Genomic DNA, 22,368 nt, shown 5'->3' on the forward strand with positions numbered 1-22,368 from the left:
CCAGTCCAGAGGATTCGTTCTGCAAGGAGAAGGATTAGATGCGGGACAGAGAGAGAGAGGGGCGGGGGGGGGGGGGGGAGAGGGAGGGAGAGAGAGAGAGAGAGAGAGGGAGAGAGAGGGGGAGAGAGTGAGGGGAAAACCACACACACACACGCACATGCAAAAAACGCACAATCCAAGATATGTGGTGGAGTTACGTACTCCTCGTGTTGGAATGGGACACGTGGAAATGCCTTCTGTTCTGTTTCTGTCTGGATTTGTCCAAAGTGTCCCCAAAACAAACCCCAGTGTTGTTATTGCTCCAGGGGGAAGTTGTCTTGTGAATGCAGACTACCTAAAGCCCGGAGTCCCCCGAGGCAGAGTGGGAGATGGAGATAGGGGGTGGAGGTTGGATGAGGGGGTGGAGGGAGGTTGGTGCTTAGATGCGCTACCGGCTATTATTTATGCGCGCTCCCTCAGCCGGTGGAAGGCTTTAATGTGACTGATCTGCTATTCATGAGGGTCCCTGCAAAATGCACCTGCTCATTGAAATGCTGCCTTTCTCTACTTTGAGCGGGTAATTGTGCTATAAGTATAGGGGTTCCCAAAGAGGGGCCCGCGGCCCCCAGTGATGGGCGCCGCAGCAATGATCCCTAGAGGACCCTCAAAAATAATTGCATGGGGTCCAGTGCAACCAAATTAGTAAAACAAATGTCGGCCTCTCACACACCCTTTCGCTCTTCTCGACTGTGAAACACATTTGTTTGAAATAATTTTTTTCGGCCTTTCTATTTTGACTGGGAAATGGTTGAAAGATACAGGGGTTCCCAAACAGCGGTCCAGGGCCCCCAGCAATGTCAAACTCCATGACAGTCTATTACAGGCAGATAAAGGGTGTATCATCATGTCACATTTTTGGGGGGGGTCCTCAGTTAAAGTTTTGGAACACCTCGTAGGCTTATATGTTTTCTAATGTGTACCCTAAATAGAAACCAATATGGTTTCAAAATGGATTATCCAAACTCCTCTTAAAATCTAATTTTGCAAACTAATTTCAGACAAAATCTAAATGGATGACAGTCATGGATTATTTAAAGCAACCCACTCACCTCTCACTCCCCGCAGCCCTGCAGCACTTCATTCATCCAGCAGCTTCGGGCCATTGTTGAGTTGAGTTGGTGTCGAAAATAGAAGATCATGAAACACTGCGCTTTCTGTTCCTCGCGTTCCGAGGCGGTGGCACTCCACTTACATCCTTTCCACAGAAGCTTTTACTGACAGCAACGTTCAAAAAGAATAAGCACAACATTGTTCCTTTCCACAGCTGAAGTCTCTCAAAGGGTTCGCAGCAGAAAATTGTATTTTCAGGTCTAGCTGTGACAGTCTGAGTCTAAATCGACACTGTTTACTAGTGTCTCTGCAACAGTCTGACACTGTTGATGTTGATGATTATTTCAAATGATTCAAGAGATAACTGATCCAATATTCATCCAATATTTAGTTTTCCGTTTACGAGTTATGTTTAATCTGTCAGGTTTATTGTACATTCATCTTTCTGCTTCACTGTTTTTATTTTTCATATGTTATTGTGTAGGACCGTATGTATTTGATTTTTGGGCATGGCCTTTTATCTATCAGGTGTTATTAATCTTTATCTTTTAAAATTGTTTTTGTTTATAATCTATATCCATCTATATCTAATTATGACAAGGTCGCAAACAGTCTATTCATAAACATTTTAAAGGCTGTGATTTCGATTTTCTGTCTATATGGTTGTATTTTCTTTTTTTTAATTATTATTCTTTTTTTGCCATATAAGACATGCTTCACATGTACTTACATAAACAAACTTTTATTTTTTGGGGGAGGGGAAAAATCCTTGCTGTAAGTAGGCCTAAAACATGTGAATGTGGGTTCGATCTTTTTTTGAGATAAATTCGGCTGAATTGGATGGAGAGTGACCTGGTAATAAGATGAATGTTTGCTATTATTTCTCCAGAAATACTACAAAAAAAAAACGTTTTGACTTGTTAGGATTTGTCTTTTAGTTGCATTTTTTAATCAGATAATTACTTATTTATTCATAAATATTAATATCAATTGGCGGTCTTGGATTTTTAAATGAATACATTTCTGTAATTTTTTTGTATTTTGCGCGCTTCAAACTCCTCCATTTAGAGTTTGGGCGTGTGACGTCACCACCATGCGACTCCCTGGTGCCCACGTCATCAGTTCGCCACTCTCTCAGTGCTTTTGTAAACATCCCGGGTGGAGAAAACATGGATAACCTCGTAAAGGTAGGCCGATCAACCCCATCTTGCTGCGTTTGATGGCACTTCACTTGAAAGAAAGACGAAGTTTCCCCCGTCGCTGTTGCTGTCGGTTGGAATTAATATACGTACAGACGTACGTAATTCAAGGCGATGTGCTGCGACACGTTGTGCTCTTCCGTCACACAGTTACAAAGCCCCGCTGTTGACACCCGGGACGTCACGTGTTGGTTGTAACTATATCGTTATGTCGCGATAGATCGGGAATCTGTCGTTACATCTGCAGTCCTCCCAGTAATATCGTGTAAATCCGATGATGCGACGATACCTGGTCCCATATCACAATATCAATATTCTACGATACCTGGTCCCATATCACAATATCAATATTCTACGATACCTGGTCCCATATCACAATATCAATATTCTACGATACCTGGTCCCATATCACAATATCAATATTCTGCCAATATTGTGATATGGGACCAGGTATCGTCGCATCATCGGACTGGACAATTATCTGGGATTTTGGTTATTGTAATATCGCTGTAATATCGGGATGTAATGTATAGTCTTTAATACTTCATTACAGTAGAGTAATGCCGTTTTCTGAACTTCATGGCTGTTCCAATCATGGTCATAATATCCACATTACCAATGATTGTGTCTCTAACAATGATTACGTGTAGATGTCTCACGAAAGCACCAACAGTCATCTCCAAAATAACGTCAAATTATCGATAACGAGGTGTTTGGCAAAGTTATTGCGATATTTGATATTGTCCATATCACCCAGTCCTAGTGGACCAAGCAGTTAGGGATAGGTATAAAATATGAATAAAAATACAAGAAAAAGAAGCGACCCAAAAAAGAAACCTGAAATTGTTGGTTATGTACAGCAACAGTGAAGGGGGAAAATGGTAATATACAATAAAAGCTTTTAAAATGAACAATTAAACAATAAATAAATAAACCTAAAAAAATTATACAATTAATAGAATTTTGGTAGTGAACCTGAAAACAGTAACAGCAAACATACAAATTCACATTCTGGAAGTTGTGCAAATTGTTATTAGTTTTGTGTGTGTGTGTGTGTGTATATATATATATATATATATATATATATATATATATATATATATATAAAATGTATTTATATTATTATTATTATTTTTTAATTGAAAGAAGAAGATTAATATATCGCTATATACTGCTGCCTTGTTGATGTTCTCAGGTGCATGGAGGCGGAGGTTATGACTCTGACTTCAGTGATGATGATGGACAAGGAGAGTCCTCACAGCGAGGGGTTAAAAGGTAAAGTGGAGGCTGTGGAGCGCGACTAAAGAATGTCACTGTTTAATTAAATTAACCAAGGGATTTTGCATTGTTGCACTGATGCGCTAGGTAAAGAGAACAGATCGTGTAACAAGTCAGTTAATTCAGTTTGTGTGTGATCCTAAAGTCCATTCAAATCAGAATCTGTTTATTTTGCAAAGTACATTTTCACATACATAATTTGTCGTAATAAAGATTGGTGCATTGCTGAACGGACAATTTACATTCAAAAAAATGAGCAGTGCGACAAAAAAAAAAAAGAAATAGGAATAGCCAAATATAAAAAAATAGCCAAACCTCAAAAGAAATATGTAAAAAATCCAAACATACAAAATATATAGAATATACCCCAAAAAATTGATATAATGCACACTAGGATAGGCTTAGTGGCTGTATGATTGCTGGGATATTTATGGGTATAAACAATTGAATATAAATATAGGTGATGTACTGTACGGATGAATAAATATACATACTACAGGGATAGATAACAATTTTTTTTATTATTGTTATTTTTTGTCCAGCTTTCTTAGTTGATACTAATAACAATTGGTACTTTATTCATGTATGTGGCAAAATTGTGATTATCCTGCTTATATTCATGTAAATGTTGTGTTTCATCATTTTAATGAGCCTTGCACATAATTTACACTCACTTTCATAGTCTGTTCGAAACATTTTGTTCTTTAATCAGCTGCTGTATAAATAAAAAAAGTTACTACTTACTTATTTGGCACTAAGATATTTATTTTCATTTTTGACAGGAAACGTGAGGATGAGATTCTCCAGAAGCCCTTCCAGAAGGGAAGGCATTCCAAGGTGGCTCATCGCAGCTTCCACTCCAGTGAACTGGACAGGTAATATGCAGTTATATAACAATACGGAAAATTATTGAAATGTTTCACAGTTGGAAATCTTATCTGAGTCTTCGAAATTGGATTAATTCCCATAAAGATACAATACAACAAACAAATATCAGTTATATTTAAAAAAGTGGCTTACAGTAATAGTTAAAATAAGTCATCAAGTATTATCAACAATCACAAAGTGACATAAAATGAGAACAGGAGTCTAACAACAAGGTTGTAATAACAGTACTAGAATTAATGATATTAAGACTATTATTAAGACTTTAAAGACTAATATTACTACAGTCTTTATATTTATACTCCCAAGATAGCATGATACTATATGTCCATTATGCAGAATATAATCCAGATTTGCAGTGCAATGTGTGCAATACAAACACTATATTAAATTTGTATTTGGGCTCCAAATCTTGTATGGAAGGTGCGATACAAATAAAGTTTATTATTATTATTATAATACAACAAACGGCAATAAACACAAAGGTGTGTAAGGAGGCCGGTTTCGCATAGACTCATTTCGGATAAATATTGCGTTCCCTATCCTCGAAAATAATTCTGTGCCTGACAGACTCTCTCTTGTCAAGCTGCATCATGCCAAAATAACGTGTATGAGGGGAGCAGAGCTGTCTTCGGTCGTGGGGACACGTTTTAGAATGTTGTTGTAGTTCCTATGGCTTCCGTTAGGGGGTCCATTGGTTGACTGTGTCTATTTAATGTATTGTTGTATGCTTTTTTTATCAAGTTATTGAAGCCGAAGGTAAATTTTCACTTCTGTGGACAAAATACATTTTCTGTTTTATTTTTATTTTTTTAATAAATTGATAGCGTTATCCCTTTATCATTGTTCTTTTCTCACGTTTCATGGCTCTGATACATTATTCAAAAACTAAAAAACATCTGACGAGTCTCCTGAACCCGGGGGAACATCCAGTCTTCTGAAAGTTTAAAAAGCCTGAATTGTAAATGCATTTAGAGCCTGTTATTCATTCCCTGTCTTTTCTTGGTTGATTTGTTATTGTTTTGTTTTCTCTGTTTTTCAGGGAGGAGGCGAGGAACAGAAGAGCTCATCTGATATCGATGAACGCTGTATCCTTTACCGTGGAATTTTATGAGAGAGAGAGAGAGAGAGAGAGAGAGAGAGAGAGAGAGAGAGAGAGAGAGAGAGAGAGAGAGAGAGAGAGAGAGAGAGAGAGAGAGAGAGAGAAAAAACCTTTTGCTCATTCCTTTCAGAAAAGTAAGTACAAGTTATAAAAAAAAAACCAACCAAAAAAAAACGTTTTCCAGCATTTTTATTACCAAAAAAAGGGTAATTGTTCAATTATTATATGAAGAAATATTTTAAATAAAAAAAAATATTAGCTGCCCTGTTCAACTCTGATCATCAGATTTTTATATTATTTATCTTTTTATTATAATAAATATTATTATTATATTTCTGAGCCCCCCGCTCTCAAGAAGTCCAGATTTTCGGACAAACATTTGTTACGTTGAACTTTTAAGGCCTGTGATAGATCCACCCCCAAAACCCTATCCAAATAAACTAAAGTCTTTAAAAAAATGTAAATAAATCACATTAAATCAGATAAATCCAGTTTACTGATTAAAGTTCTGGGGATTGGAAGCTCCGACCTTAACACGCCGTCCTCAGTTCGAGCGACACCAGAAGTTTGTAAGCGACTACATCCTGTACTACGGAGGAAAGATGGCCGACTTCAGACGCTCCTCGTGAGTACACAAAGTCAATAAACAAGAAATTATTTCAAACACGTAAATACATTTATTTGCAATATTTTCTTGTTTATTGTTGATTTCTGTGTTTATTTCTTATTGTTTATCATTAGGTTTATTGTATTTTGCCGAATTGTTATTGTTCACTACTTAGTTTAGGTTTATTGCATGCTTTATTTTTATTGTTAATTTTTAAGTTTATTGTATATTGGCAAATTCTTTCTCCTTTTTTCTTCTACTACTGTTCAAATGTTTGGTTTATTTGACAGTTTTTTTTTTTACATTTTATCTTTTATATTTATTTATGTTTAATGTTAATCATTAGGTCTATTGTACGATACCAAATTATGACTGTTAATTGGTCAGGTTCATTGTTCTCTTTATTTCATTAGTTATTGTACATTTTTTAGGTTTGATGGAAAAATATTGGAGTCGACCGATATATCGGTTTGGCTGATATATTGGTCATTATTTGACTTTTTTCACCACATCATGATCGGCAATTATGCAGCCGATGTGTCCCAAATTAAAATAAATATATATATATATAAACAAAAAGCATTGATTACTTACTTTACTTGTCTGTTTTACCCTTCTTTTAAGTTACTCACCAAAATAAGCGCAGAAGTCCAACTAGGCATTTGAAATCCATCCATCCAAGCAGGAAGCGATGCTGTGTTCATGGGAAACTCAGAAAACAAATTTGTTTCGGAAGTGATGATGCATTCACTGGAACTTAGAAAAAAATACATTTTTTATTTAATATTATCTTTGACACTTCCTTATCTGTCAAAAATGGATTTGTGTGTTTATTTTTATTTATTTGTATGGTTATAAGTTATATGTTCTCAAACATCAGTATTCTCGTTCATTGTTTTAGGTTTTGTTTTATTGTATTATTTGTAGCTGTTTACTTTAACAGGACCCAGGACAGAACGGACCTGGACGTGGTGCGAGAAAACCACCGATTCCTGTGGAGGGACGAGGACGAGGAGGACATGACGTGGTGCGTATTATTATTATTATTATGAGTAGTAGTAGTAGTATTAGTAGTAGTAGTAGTAGTAGTAGTAGTATTAGTATTATTAATTCCTATTGTTTTTGCTCTGCGTTTTATTTCTATTCTCTGCGTTTTTCGGGCTGAAAGTATCTGAAACACGACAAAGGCAGTACACACACACATGGTTGAGGTCTAGTTAGAACCGGGACATATCAGATGTCTTGTCGTTCTAGTTTGATCAATATCAATCGACCTTCGGAGCAGAAACGAGTGTTTCTAAACTAATTTCAGGAGCGGGGCGCTTTGTGTCATCATCATCCAAAGTTATTTTAGTCCAAGCTTCATCTTTCGGAAGTCATTCCCCTCCAGCCACGAGAACTCGGAAAACTGTAATGCGTATCGAACAAGACTAAGCTGGACCCTGTGTATTGCTGCCTGCAGATATATTTATTATTATTATTGCTGTTCTTCTTCTTCTTTGTCACTTTTTGACATGGCGCCATAGGACAGAGGTTCTCAAGATTGATATATTGATGTTTGATTTGAAATATGTGATCATTTCTATGTAATGGGTTTGGAGCTCCCTCCATGCATACAATTAAAAAAAAAATCATAATAAAATAAATGTAAATAACATACTCAAATTCACATGAAACAGTTTCATGATCTGCACTTTGACCAGGAATTTACATTTATTTTCAAAGTGGAGTAACAAAGCTTCTTATTTATTTATTTGCACAGGCTGTTTTATTAATATGAATATTAATACAAAACGTACAAGCCCAGAAGTTATTGTATAGATCATAGAATAGAACTTACCTGTTTTGTGCTGAATTCTCACTTTTAAAAATGGTTTTATTTTGTCCCAGGGAGAAAGAATTATCCAAGAAGTATTATGACAAGTTATTTAAGGAATATTGCATCGCTGACCTCAGCAGGTACAAGGAAAACAAGGTGAGCCCACTTGCATAATTCTGTCTCTGGAAAACAGAGCCTTTCAATTAACTGTCTTCTGGAAATACCTCCTCGAAAGACATGTTCTGAAAATAAATGTCCTATATTCATTCTGTTTTCACCAAAAACCATTGTTTGGAACGTAATTATTTGCACATCATTGACAGAATTTTTTTTTTTTTTTTTATTCATTTATCTAACATTTTTGGGGACGTGGATGGTTTTAATAACAACAATTAATTTGTGGCTCGGCTGTTTGAAGAACTCCTTTTTTTTCCCCCTTAAACAGTTTGGATTTCGATGGCGAACTGAAAATGAAGTTGTTTCCGGCAAAGGTAAGTCATCATAAGCTATAATTATTTTGTCTCTTTCGATATATAAAGTTTTCTCTATTATACACTTTCCCTATTTAATTTGACCACTTTTGGAACGAGGGAATTTTTTGTTGTTGGTTCCATTTTAATATATGAAGTTTTATTGACCTCACTCTGTTTTCTTTGTGAATTTTACCACTTTTGGAACAAGGAGAATTGTATTATCTTCTGGCGAAAGAATATTGTACAATTTGTCAAAATACTTAATAAAACATGGTTTAACATATTATTTCACGTTATTTTAAACAAAAAAAAATTCCCTTCAATTTAACTCTATTAAATTTTGCTTAAAGTCTGTTGGAAATAGCCACAGCTGTAAAGGCATTTCGATTTTTAATTTATTCCAGTTTTTATCTACTCGCAAATAAACCAATGGAATCTGATTACAAATCAAGTTTTTAACCCAACTAACACGACATGAACAAACGACAGGGTTCCCTTTCATGGTTGCATTTACTTTGTTTTCCCACTTGATGGCGACATCAATCAGGGCTTGAAATTTGAGATAAGAGCGACGTCATTCGTGTGTTATCTGCACAGTAAGGTTTAGTTAGTTGGATTGTACGGAAAACATGTGATGATTATTTAACATTGTAGTTACTGGCCTGAAAGAATTATCAATAAATGTTTTTTTTAATGTTTTATACTATTGAAAATCCTCATTTCTGCACATGTGGTTATTTCAGTTTGTGCACTAAACAGCTACTCCTTTAGATGGACAGACAGACAGACAGACAGACAGACAGACAGACAGACAGAAAATAAATGGAGAAATTGCAGAATATACATAACTGTACACAAGAAAAATATGGCAATATACTGTACACTAAACCTAATGATAAACAACAAATATAACCTAAAAATAACAGAAAAACACTGAAAATAAAATATAAAAATTAAATCAAATATGAAATGTGCAAATGTTTTATTGTAACAGAGGTGGAAAATCTGGGTTCAAAAAGTAAAATTCCACCCCCAGATTTTTAGTGCTTGAATTGGGAGGGATCGAAATTCCGGGAAATCTGAAACGGCAATTTCCCACCTCAAGACCTAGTAACGTTTCCGGGAAAATGTCCATGGCCATAGTGTTGTGAATGGAAGCGGAAACATTCCCGGCACAAGCACGTAAAGTAGGGGTGGAGCCAAATCTGAATACGGTATTGGCAAAGCACAAATAGTGTGTTTTTACAAACATTTATTTCGTACAAATATTTTTTAAATTATTTTTTTTGGGGAAGAAAAAAAAATCTGGGGGGGGGGGAAGAGTCCGAACCGTGGGGCTGGGCTGCACAGAACCGAAACGTCCAGTCACTACGGAGAGGGGTGTTTATGTTTCTTAAAAATGCCAGTCGGACCCTGGACGTGTCTTTTAGAGTTAGGGACGGAGAGGGCCGCTCACATGGTGTATGTCAGTATGGGACGTTTGAAGTGCTTCGAGTGCCTCGGTGACATGGGGCACAGGCGCTCAGCCTCACTACGCGAGCCGCACCGGGGCGCGGAGCCGGAGGGAGCGAAGGGACAGAGAGAGGCAGAACGGTGGGAGAAGGTTCCTTCCCCGGAGGCAGAGAGTGTAGGACAGGTGGAATGTGATCACGCTGATGTTGAATGCGATCACGCTGATTTAATAATTTTGTGTTAGGGTTATTGCGTCCGGGGACGGGGGGCTCCCGGTAGAAGTCCATGGGACGCGTTGGTGCGGCGGGCGGCGAGGTTTTCCACCGGCTGCTCGAAGCGTCCCGGACGTTTTGTTGTCACAGAGAGAGGAGGAATGTTGAAAACAACAGTGATTTTTTTTTTTTAACGCACAGTTTGATAATACTGGGTCGACCAGACAGGATAAAGGAAGCCCGTGGAAACCCGAAGCTGGTTATGGCCTGGCGGCGAGGCTACCACTACCCTGGGGTTGAGGTCGGTCCCTTTTATGACGAACTTCTCTTCAGACCCCCTTTCTCTTTCTCTCTCTCCCTCTCTCAGCGCTCTCCTCACTTCCCTCTCTCCTTCCTCACTCCTTTCCTTCCACAGTATCCTGGAAACCTCCCCTCCAATCAGATGAACCTATGCACGTTATAACGACCCACCGACTAACGTGAAAAAAAAAAAATAATAGAGAAATGCCGCACGTGGTAGCCGCTGCAGTGGGGATGAACATGGATTTATCAGGAAGTGTCCGTATCTACCTAGGGAGCGGGTACGCTTCACGGAGGCCGCCATGTTGGCCATTGGGAGGGTTGTTCAGTTGATTGCGTTTTGCACCGTCACTGCTAGATGCCACTACATTGTACACATTGCACCTTTAAAAAAAGGAACCTTGCATCACAAGACACAAGCTGTTATTAACTTCCATGTAGCCGAATTGAGATGTTTTTATATTTGAGTGATTGATTTGAGTGAGTGTTGATCCTATATAATTATAATCTGCATTTCATTGTTCTCACTTTTTTCATTATTTTTGACACGCTTTTGAAAAATAAACCTATCAAATGTGCATGAACGGGGCAACCATACTACGCAAGAAGGTTGACAATGACCAAATCTGGTTGCCCTGGCAACTGGGCAACAATTATTGTCAGGCCGCACAATGGAAACACGAGCACGCCCCCTGGTGACCAGTCATCAGTATTCCGTCATGGCGCCCGTCAATATTATCGGCCCAAATTTCTTCCAGTTGCGTCGATAATATTGACTGCTGTCTTGACATAATACCGGCGGCCGACCACCAAGGGGGCGTGGCCTGGCAGCTAGCTAGTGTCGTGTCGGTCACGCAGTTGCCCAAATCTCTGACGTCGAAGAACTTTGCCGGCGTTTTGGAGACAGCGCATCGACTGTTTGTGTCCCCAGTCGCTCGGATCGGAGCCGGGCCCCCGAGCGAAGACGAGAGGATTCGTCCACGTCGGGGAAACCTCTGTGCTGGACGACGTGGCGCAGACACCGCTCGGACTTTTATTTTTTGGGCGTAGTCGTCGATCAGCCTGGTTTATTGGTTGTGGGGTGTCTCAGTTTGTGTGCTTCAGGTCACGCCACTGGTTTAACGCCGACTGAACCACTCCCCCCGTCACGGCGACCGGTCGGGACATTGACCAACTCATGTTCTAAGCTCTACATGCTTAACCATCCATTATTCTTTTGAACTTTCACCCTTTGACAACAACGGCGTCGTTCTTCCCGATCCCTGACGGGGGAAACGCGTCAGCGTAAATTGTTCCGCGTAAAATCCTCGGCTTATGTGACTTGTCTTCCAAAGGCAGAAAGAAAAGGCGCCCGACCTCACGCTCCGCACCGTGCGAGCCGCCTCCCGCACACATGGTGTGTTTGGATTAGCCTTAGCGCCGGCCCACGTCTGTGACCTCCGCGTTTGATTGCCAGGCCAGGGCCACGTTCTGCCCATTCATGAAGCAACAAGCTGTTTTCAGTTCATCTGGACATGAAAGTGTAGGAGCAATTACCGCAGGTCCCTATTTAATCACTTCCGTTTGGCTCGGAGTCCACGACGGGCGGAGTTCTGGAGTGGGAGTCGGCCCCGGGCCACTCCACCCGAGAGGCTCATTGGCGACAAGTTAAGAGTGACGTTGTAGTAACACTGTTGGCGTCGACACTGTATGAATGATATTGGTAGCTTTAGCGCTTAGTGGCGATGTTGGTGTTATCGTGGCAGTAACAATGTACGGCAAAAGGCAATTTAGCTTTCTCTTCCCCCATCAGCCGCTGTGATGCCTACCGGGTCGGACCCTTTCTCCTCGCAATGAAAACAATAGAGGCGTGTTACAAGCTCTTACAATGCGGCTGCTGCAATATCCAGTGCCCAGTGGACTAAATAGCGGAGGGTTGTTTTTCTCTCTGTTGTTATGAGTATTGTGGTCAACCTGCCGCCGGTAGTCATTGCTGACGGTTGTTGTTTGCTGGGCAATCAATTCAGGGCACGTGAACTAACCTAGCCGGATGATGACGCAGAAGAAGACGAATTGTAAACTTTCTGGTTGGCCAACGGGAAAAAAGGAAAAGCGCTGTCCCACGTTGTTGCCCCGTGGCGTCGTGCAGCGATTGTTAATCACGCTGCCATCTGTCCGCCTGCTCTTCCGCCTGCTGATCCCAGGACACCGTTTGGTGGCATTAGAACCCATTGACGTAAAAAGGAGCAGGGTTTCCCACCCTGTAACAGGCTCACACCAGTACCAGTGTTTGTATTTTCATGCACGTGCAGACAGGCGGTATAAAGGTTATTCATGCTCGCACCGGTCCGTTGTCCTGTTTGCCGTGTGTCTGCACACTGTTTATTTACAGTTGCTGCGGTAATCTGTTTTGCCAGTGTGCGTGAGCCTGACTGTGCGTGAGTGGGATGTATTTGGGGTTGGGGGGGCGGGGGGGAGGCTCGTCAGAGGGAAGAGAAAATCCCAGGGCGATTGAGACTCACGTCACGGTGACGCCGAGGAGGCTGGATTCTCTTGGGTCCTGTGGCCCGTCGGGGGGGGGGGGGGGGGGGGGGGTGAAGATCCCGGGGCGATTGAGACTCATGTCACGGTGACGCCGTCCCGTCCCGCCCTGTCTCCTCAAACCAGCGATTCTCAAAGTGGGGTCTGGGGGCTCCCGGGGGTCTGTGGCACTGAGCCAGGGGGGGTCTGTGAACAGTCTTTGGGAGGAAAATACAAAAACAAAGCAACTTTCGGAAAATATAATGTTTTTTTTGCAATATATACGTATTAACTGTAAATCCCGCCATGTCCACCTCTTCGCCACCGTGCACGTCCCTGTCCTGCATTTCTCTGGATTTGTGTTTGATATTTTGTGTCGCTACAATGTTACTTGTTCATTGAGTTGATGTTCATTGAATTGAATACATTGGTTTTATATATTCTGTGTTTTGAAATGGTGCAATACAAATCTTTCTAAGACATTTCCCGTGAATGTTTTTCCACGTGTAGTAGTGTTTGAAAGGGGTCCAACACTCGGGGTCTTATTTCCTCTCATATGAGGGGTCCTTGGATAAAAAAGCTTTGATAACACCCCCCCCCCCCCCCGTCTTAATCAATTCTCTTTAAATTTTAGGTTGGCACATTTGAGCTGAAAGGGTTTAAAAAAAATTAAAAATAAAATCACTTGAAAGGTCAGCAAATCCATTTGAATGAAGCCAAATGTGTTGGTGGACGACCTGTGAGGGTTTCCCTGTTCAGGATTTAGAGCTTTGTTTTTTTAGTTGTTGTTGTTTTTTTTTTTTGTTTTTTTTAATGTCATCATCTCCTAACGTCTGCAAGTTAAACCAATCAATCAATCAATCAAAGTCCAACGTGGGAGCCAGGAGGCATCGCTGCGTCATAGAGACCTAATCTGATACGGCACGTGAAGGGAGAGGAAGGGGAAAGGGCGGAGTCTCCACTTTGGCATTACCTCGGGGGGGGCGGGGGGGGGGGGTGTGTGTGTGTGTGTGTGTGTGTGTGTGTGTGTGTGTGTGTGTGTGTGTGTGTGTGTGTGTGTGTGTGTGTGTGTGTGTGTGTGTGTGTGTGTGTGTGTGTGTGTGTGATGCAACCTGGAGGATCTCCCCCACGCCGCCCTATAAAACCTTCCAGAGGATAACAGGCGTACGTAAGCAGGCTCGCAGAGAGGCTGAAGCGAGGGAGGGAGGGAGGGAGGGCAGGCGGCAGAAGGAGGTGAAGAAGAAGTGAGGCAGGGTGAGACAAATGAGAGTAAAAGGGATGGAGAGGACAGGAAAGACGGGGTACAAGCCGGGGAAAATGACCTGTCCCCCTGGTGAAGGTTTGGGGGGTAAACGTCCCTCATTTGATACTTTATTTATCGCTTTATGAGAAACAGTCATTCAGTGTATGGCCTCCTCTACATGGGGTTTCCCCTGGTTGGTGGCGGGGTCCGCCTTTCCCGGCAAGAAAGATCACAAGAAGTGAAAGCCAAATCAAATAATCAAAATCAAAGCCGACTCAAATAAATCGATCGATCAAACTTTGGAAAAAATAATTGTACTTATTCCACGAGAATTGACGGGAATGGAATTTGGGGACTTGTAGTGTAATCCACTCAACACAGACCATGTGACGGATTCCACCTTTAAAGTTGCCAGTCTACACATGTACATTTGCCCAAAATTATTAATGTGCTGTACCTTATGCAACGAATCAAATCTTATTCTTATTTTACGGAAAATTGATTCCTAACCTTGTTCTACATTTTCAGCTAAATTTGGGGAGATTCTAAGGGCTCGGTGGCTATTCCCCCGCACTCAGTTTGGCTGATTTGGTTTCGGGACCGCCCTGGTCCTGTGGACGTTTGCAAAACGAAGGGTCAGGTTTTGGGGAGCGATTTGGGGAAACGGAGGCGAGGAGATGCAGAGGCGCTGGAGAGGGCACGGAGGGGGTTGTTTAAGGAGGAAAGACGGACCCCTTCGGACCCCCAAACTGCTTTTTGTCATCCAGCTGTGAAATAGTGGTTCTATTTCCGTTTTTTATTTCGATCACCCTGGATACTTGCAGGATTTCAGTCACATTGTTTGTTTTATTATTTATTTCGTTTTTTGTTTTTTTTGTTTTTTTTCCCCCCCGCCATCCCCAGGCCAGTTCCAGTGCGGCAACAAGCGCTGCGAGGCGCCCGAGGGTCTGAAGAGCTGGGAGGTGAACTTCGCCTACGTGGAGCAGGGCGACAAGAGGAACGCTCTGGTCAAACTGCGTAAGACGGCACGGAAAAAAACAACTCCTTAAACCTCTTCCGAAACGACCTTACACCCTCTCGTCTCATCCCCGGGCCGCGAAACCCGGGTGTTACAGCGGGGAAATTTGGAGAGGATCTGCAAAGAGGAGTGGTCCAAAATTCCTCCTGAGATGTGTGCAAACCTAGTAATCATCTACAAGAAACGTCTGTACTTGCCAACAAGGGTTTCTCCACCAAGTACTAAGTCAGGTTTTGATAGGGGATCAAATACTTATTTCACTCAATGAAATGCAAAATAATTTATATCTTTTATTATTTTCTGGATTTTGTTTTTGATATTCTGTCTCTCTTTGTTATAATAAACCTACCAAAAATTACCACTTAAATTATAGACCGCAAACTTACAAAATCAATGAGGGATCAAATAATTATTTCCTCCAGTGTGTGTGTGTGTGTGTGTGTGTGTGTGTGTGTGTGTGTGTGTGTGTGTGTGTGTGTGTGTGTGTGTGTGTGTGTGTGTGTGTGTGTGTGTGTGTGTGTGTGTGTGTGTGTATTTTCCCCCTATCTATAAATAAATAAATAAATAAATAAATAAATAAATAAATAAATAAATGATAATATAATGTAAAATACTATAGGATCATATAATGTAATAATTATTAATACACGATTTAAATAATAATACACAATTTTGGTGATATATTTATGCCCTGCATTGATTAAACAGAGTGAGATTTGACATGAAATTATAACATATGGAGTATTTGAGCACAGCATTTGACCTGATGCCTGATATCCGTCATTTTAAAGGCCTCTTATTCTTCCAGTTCTGCCAATTTTAGAACCTTCTACTAAGTCCTCCAAAGAACAATGCCATCGTTCATTTTCCTCTCCATTTTCCTCTCCAGGTTCGCTCCCCTCAACTCTCACTGACTCTGATCCAGATCGGTGGTGAAAAGTTTGTCCCTTTTTGGAGATTCGGCTCTTTACGAGTGACTCGGTCAAAAAGATTTGTTCTGATTTTCCGGCTCATTGTCTGTTTGATTCAGTGGGTGCAACGCGTCAGAAGGGTCTGTGAACGGGATCCTCGCAGTCTCAGCTCAGCCCGTGTGACTCGCCGCGGTGGCTCCAGGTGTGTTCGAGGAACAACGAATCGTTCGCGAGTCGCCACTAATGCAGAATCGGCGTCCCGCATGGCGTTGGATCAGATTCCCCCCCGGCGGTGATTCTTTTTCTCTGACATTTCACGTCCGTGCCGCCCCCTCAGACCACTGCGGCTCAGGGGGATTTCCATGGGATTACCGCCCCGGGTCTCTCCTCTATTAGGAGAAAAGTTACTTACCTGCAGATTTACACGAGCTCCGAAACCAGCGCTCCACTGGGAGTGTGCGTGCCGAGACGTCAACCTAAGCTATCGGTAATTGCTCACGCCACGGAGGCCTGGAGCCGACTCCTTTACCTTTGCCCTTTTCTCCACGTTCCTTTGCAGAGATCACAGCGGCCAGATACAAGGTTATGAGACGAGATACTTGATGATCCCCCGTAGTGTTGATGCAGGCGTTGCAGCAGCTCAATGGGGAAGTGTAAAAGTACAGAGTAAGAGGAGAGGAGAATGTGCACTAAATTCACAATATATACATACTACTAAGGAGTCCAACGGTGAAAAAATCAGTAATAGAGTAATAATACTTATAAAAAAACAGCTCTAGAATGTACAGCGTCATTATTTCAATCAAATGCAAGAGAATGATTAATTTTTTTTTTTGATGAGATTTGTGCAAAGTAGCAGCATGGAAATATGGTAATAGCATTGACAGCAGCATTTAATTGGTGTAATTGTCCATTATAATACTAATATATTAAAGCGAGAGTAGGTGACAGGTGATAAATTACTGTAGGTTGTGTTCAACGGAGTAAATGTTGCTCTGCAGACACACACACACAATTATGCTTACCATAATTATACCGACGGGACATTTTTTTCCACACACACACACACACACACACACACACTCTTGTGTTTTATATATTAATTTATGTATTTATAATTTTGATACGTTTTAATATATTTTAAATCATTAATTTAATTTGTATTAATATTTTCCAACATTTTCTCTATATTAATATATATAAAATACCTGTATATAGAAATTGGTTCAATGTGGGAGGATGATGGTGATGTGTCTTTTCTTTCTAGGACTGTGTCCAGAATGCTCCTTCAAACTCAACTACCACCACAAGTAAGACGAGTTTTATTCCCACAAGCTTCTTTTTCCACCGTTCCTCAATGAAAATACGCATGAGTCCAAAAGTGGTTTGGAATAAGTCCACTCCATGTAAACAAATCAATAATCAAATATTCTGCTGAACATTGAATAAAAACTGTCTTTATTTGCGTCATTCCTATTCCACCCACAGGCGGAAGGAGGTGAAGGTGCAGAAGAAAATGAGAAAGTGTTCGGAGGAGAACGACGACCCGGCCAAAAAGAAGATGGAGGAGGAGGAGAAGAAGAAGAAGAAGAAGAAGAAGCGGAGGAGAAGCTCGTCGTCCTCGCACTCCAAGAAACGCAAACGCAAAGAGCGCAGCAGGGGGGACAGCGGTAAGAGGGGGAAGAAGGGGCAGGAAGCGTGGACCTCAAATCACCACAAAGTCTGTTCCCATACAACAGTAGAACGACAGCGTCTGGCAACCTCAATGTGTCCATAGCGGAGGGAGAAAATGGTCCCAAACTGTTACTTTATCATGGTTTTCACTGTTCTATTGGCTCTTTTGGCTACATGCTAACGAAAGCGACTAGAAACAGGAAGTAATAAATGAGCAAAAGGAAGTGGGAGACTAGAAGAGACTAAAAAACAGGAAGCAAGAGACTGGAAATCGTAAGTAAGTTACTCAACAAAGCAAGTAAAAGATTAGAAACCGGAAGTAGGCGACAAGAAACCGGAAGTGGGCGAGTAGAAACCGGAAGTGCGCGAGTAGAGACTAGGAAAAGGAAGTAAGAGACTGGAAAAAGGAATTCGGAGAGAAACTAGAAACAGGAAGTAAGAGACTGGAAAAGGCAAGGGAGCGACCAGGAACAGAAAGTGAGAGACCAGGAACAGGAAGTAAGAGACACTAGAAACATGAAGCAAGACACTAGAAATGGGAAGTAAGAGACTGGAAATAGGGAAGTGAGAGACTAGAAATGGGAACTAAGAGACTAGAAACAGGAAGCAAGACACTTGAAACAGGAAGTGAGAGACTAGAAGCTTGAAGTGACTAGAGACCGGAAGTAAGAGACTAGGAACAGGAAGTAACCCATTTGTCTCCTCTCCCTCTCTGCTCATTGCTCCCTCTCTCTCCTCTCCGCCCCTCACTCCTCTCTATTCCTCTCCACTTGTATCCTTCCTTCCTTTCTCTCCTTCTCCTTCTCTCCTTCCCTCCATTGTTCTTGCTCTTCCCTCTCCAGATGACTCCTCGTCCAGCTGCTCAGACCAATCAGAGAACTCAGACCAAGGTAACACACACACACACACACACACACACACACACACACACACACACTCTGACACCTGGACCTCAGCTCTGCTTTTCTTGGCACACTCTTTCTATCACCATCCATCCCCCACTTACTTTCCTTTTCTTCTTGCCCTTCAATATTTTTCTTTATTATTTCACTTTCTTGTCTTATACAACATCATTTATTCCTCCTCTATTTACTTTTTACATTTCATTCTTTCTTTCCTTCTTCCCTTTTCCCCCCATCGTTGTTTCCTTCTATTCCCTTTTACCCCTTTTCTATCCATACTTCCTCCCCTCCCTCCTTCACCCCTCTCTGGCCTTCTTCCTCCCTCCCTCCCTCCCGCCCTCACTTCCTTCCGTCCTTCCTTCACCTCCTCTCCTTCTTTCACCTCTTCCTCCCTCTCTTCAAAAATGAGCGATGCCTTTGCACCGTCAGACCCCATTCCGTCGTAAACGTTAGGTCACATTCCATCTGAACGGAGTGATGGATGCAGTGATGGATGCAGTGATGGATGCAGTGATGGAGGGAGTGATGGAGGGAGTGATGGAGGGAGTGATGGCGGGAGTGATGGAGGGAGTGATGATGACCTCTAGAGAGAGATGTAACCAACACAGGTTCTCTCTGTTCAGGGCGGTCACTGGGTGCAGGTGTTGACGGTCACTTTTGGGACTTGGAACTGAACGTGGCTGTTAATTGACACAATTAAACTAAAGATTATTTGGAATAAAGAGGGGAAAAAAAACGATTGACTTGCGTTTGTCATGAAAACAGACATTGACACTTGAAAGTTGACAGAACACTGCAACTCAAAGAGATAAAAAAAATAGAGACAAAAACATATAAAATACATTTATGTATAACATGTAAACAAGGTATATAAAGAGGAAATATGGAAGTTAAGATAAAGTGCTTTACATATAAAATAGTAACAATAAAAGAAAAAGGCATTTAATAAAAAAATGAATAAAATAATTGAATACTTTTAAAACAGGGTAAGAATAATCAAATAAAAGTAGATATACAAAATTGCATTCAAAGAAAAAAACATAGTAATTAGTGAGTGTTCAGTGAGACGTGGCATGTAGAAATATGCCATAGTACAGTATGCGCATATATATATATATATACACATGATAAGTGCATATGTAAAGCAGTGTTATTAAAAATAATGGCTATTATAAATCTAAATAGAAAAAAGCCACCACGACGTACAACCTCTTGGCTTCAATGATGGACAGATGTAGAATAGATGGAATGAGTTTATAGTTGAATTAATTGTTGTGGAAAATTGGTTTCAGGTGTAAATTTTGAGATCAAACACTGTTCTTTATAAAAGACTATTTAGTATACTTGACTAAATACACATTTTGTCACAAACTCCTTCAAGATCTCACCCCATTTTTAAAACATTTGTCATTTATGTTTATTTTATTATAATAATAATAATAATAATCATAATAATAATTATTATTATGATTATTATTAATAATCATAATAATAATCAACATGTGATCTCTCTGAACCTCCTCCGCCAGACGGCGAGGCAGCCGCTCCCACCAGCCAGTCGGAGGCGGAGCACTGGCGAGGCCCCGCCCCCGCGGTGGAGGAAAAGTCAAGGTGAGCTTAGCGGCTGAACGTTCATATCAGTTTACAGCTGATGAGCTCCAGGAAGTCTGGACCCTCAAAGCTGCAGCTTACACTCAAACACGTCTTCCCCGGTCGCTGCTCCGCCCGGAGACACAGGGTTCCATCACCTTCCGCGCCTCGGCCATGTCGTCGGATAAGGACACCAGCCACAGGAGAGGGAGTGGCGCCGCCGGAATAGTCCAAAATACAAGGCCCATAATGAACGATCAACTTTATCAAAGATTGGAGTTATTTTCTCTCGTAACTTCAGTGAAGAAGAGCGTTAACTCTCAATTCTTTTATCCGTTAGGTCCTTGGTTCTCATGGGTTGGACCTTCTCGAGGAGGTCCAGGACCCCCTCAAGAGGTCCTGGACACAGTAGTTCCCTAAATTGATGTGGCGACCACATCCACGACACTTCTTAACATGACGTTCAAAAAGCGAGAGGAACGTTACGGCCCAGAAAAAAGACCATTCAAATGAAGACTTAGTTATTTGTACGACGCAAATGTCGTGACAGTGTTTGTGCCGTAACTGTACTGCAGGTGTTGTCGAACTCCATGAGCGGTGGTGGAACTGTTAAACTGCTCGTGTGGGAGCCAAACATTGGCAAAACAGTGAAACTGGATTTTGGAATTGATTTCCGTCATTATTTTCAGTTTGTAGCTGCTTTCACACATGATTCCGGACAATGTCCAGATAATCAGGTCTGGACATTGTCTGGATTTACCCTTTCACACATGCAGCTCAACCGGAGATTGTCCGTGTCAGATGCGTTACCACGACCTGGAAATACTTGGTTTAGACAAGGGGCGGAGCCTGGATGGAGGCGGGACGTGATGCAGTGACGCTGCAGGGTTTTACAGCACACCCAAGATGGCGGACAAGGCCGCCGACTTGACTGTGACTTTATTTGCGTTGATGCTCCATGTGCTTGGACGCAATATTAACGTTGAAAGGAATATAAAGGAAAGCAGGGTAGAGTGCGAAGCAGCTACGCTCCGACCCTCCTCCACCCTCTGTGAGTGGGGCGTCAACATGTGACACGCTCACTCGCTCGCTGTGAATGCTCCGGACAATCACCTGCTCTGTTCACACATACCGCTCAATCGGACATTACGCTGACTTTGTACTAGGGTGCTGGCTGGGTAAAGTCCAGTTAATGTCCGGATCATTTCAGGGTTGCAGTGCATGTGTGAAAGCAGCACACGAGTGGAACAGTCACTCTTTCGCCGGCGCAACTCCAGACCCATTTAAGAGACGTGTTCACTACGACCGACTCATTCGCGAGCCCTGCATCACTGACTATCAGTCATACCAGTCATAATCATAACGAGGGCAGCTCTACGTGTTTCTGCCGTGTCTAGTGCTTTTATTGGGATTATTTCACTGTGGAAAAGTGTGACGTGGCGGAAAACAAATGTCGCGAAACACAGGTGCAGACGATATCCGTCCACTGTCCAAATGATTTGTCTTCTGTGTTTTCTCCGTCCAGGGAGGAGGAGTTTGACGACTACTTTGAGGACATGTTCCTTTGAGCCAAACCTTTCCTGACGCTGCTGCTGCTCCTGGAGACACACTTCAGTTAGAGTGTGTGTGCGTGTGCGTGTGCGTGTGCGTGTGCGTGTGTGTGTGTGTGTGTGTGTGTGTGTGTGTGTGTGTGTGTGTGTGACAGATCAATACCGGATATCTGGAATTAAAAACGTGAATGAGTAAATCTCTCAAAAACTGAATAGAATCATCCTCTCCATATTGGCCTGGTGTCAAGCACCGTAGCTTGACACCAGGCCAATATGGAGAGGATGATTCTGTCCGTTGAACTTTTGTACGATCAGGTTCTTGTATTGGTTTCCCATGTTAATCGCGCCCGCAGATTGTTCGATGGATGTATAAGTTATATTATAAGTAACGTATTTGCATATTTGAGGGACGGTTGAACTAGGGTTTGCGTAACTCAGATGTTCATCATTCGATTTGCAAATATTGCTGGTTCGCTCTTGCTATGTCAACGTTAGCATGTGTAATTACAAACACCGGTGTTGGTCGCAAAAAAACTTGAATAAAAGTGACGTTAATCCCCATGAA

At 41.6% G+C, this 22,368-nt stretch overlaps 1 protein-coding gene across 1 annotated transcript; it reads left to right on the forward strand.

Annotated features, from left to right (window-relative positions):
* Positions 1 to 2,224: 2,224 nt before the first annotated feature.
* On the forward strand, positions 2,225 to 21,986 carry fra10ac1 (FRA10A associated CGG repeat 1). The gene is made up of 14 exons (XM_080021067.1): positions 2,225 to 2,276; positions 3,484 to 3,563; positions 4,349 to 4,441; positions 5,494 to 5,539; positions 6,102 to 6,178; positions 7,104 to 7,187; positions 8,051 to 8,135; positions 8,425 to 8,470; positions 15,062 to 15,175; positions 17,355 to 17,397; positions 17,576 to 17,757; positions 18,604 to 18,651; positions 20,193 to 20,274; positions 21,779 to 21,986. The coding sequence occupies exons 1-14, from the start codon at positions 2,259 to 2,261 to the stop codon at positions 21,819 to 21,821; spliced, it is 1,041 nt and encodes a 346-aa protein (XP_079877193.1). The 5' UTR covers positions 2,225 to 2,258; the 3' UTR covers positions 21,822 to 21,986.
* Positions 21,987 to 22,368: the final 382 nt, after the last annotated feature.

The sequence above is a fragment of the Zeus faber genome (genome assembly GCF_960531495.2).
Source record: "Zeus faber genome assembly, chromosome: 20".
NCBI classification, from domain to species: Eukaryota; Metazoa; Chordata; class Actinopteri; order Zeiformes; family Zeidae; genus Zeus; species Zeus faber.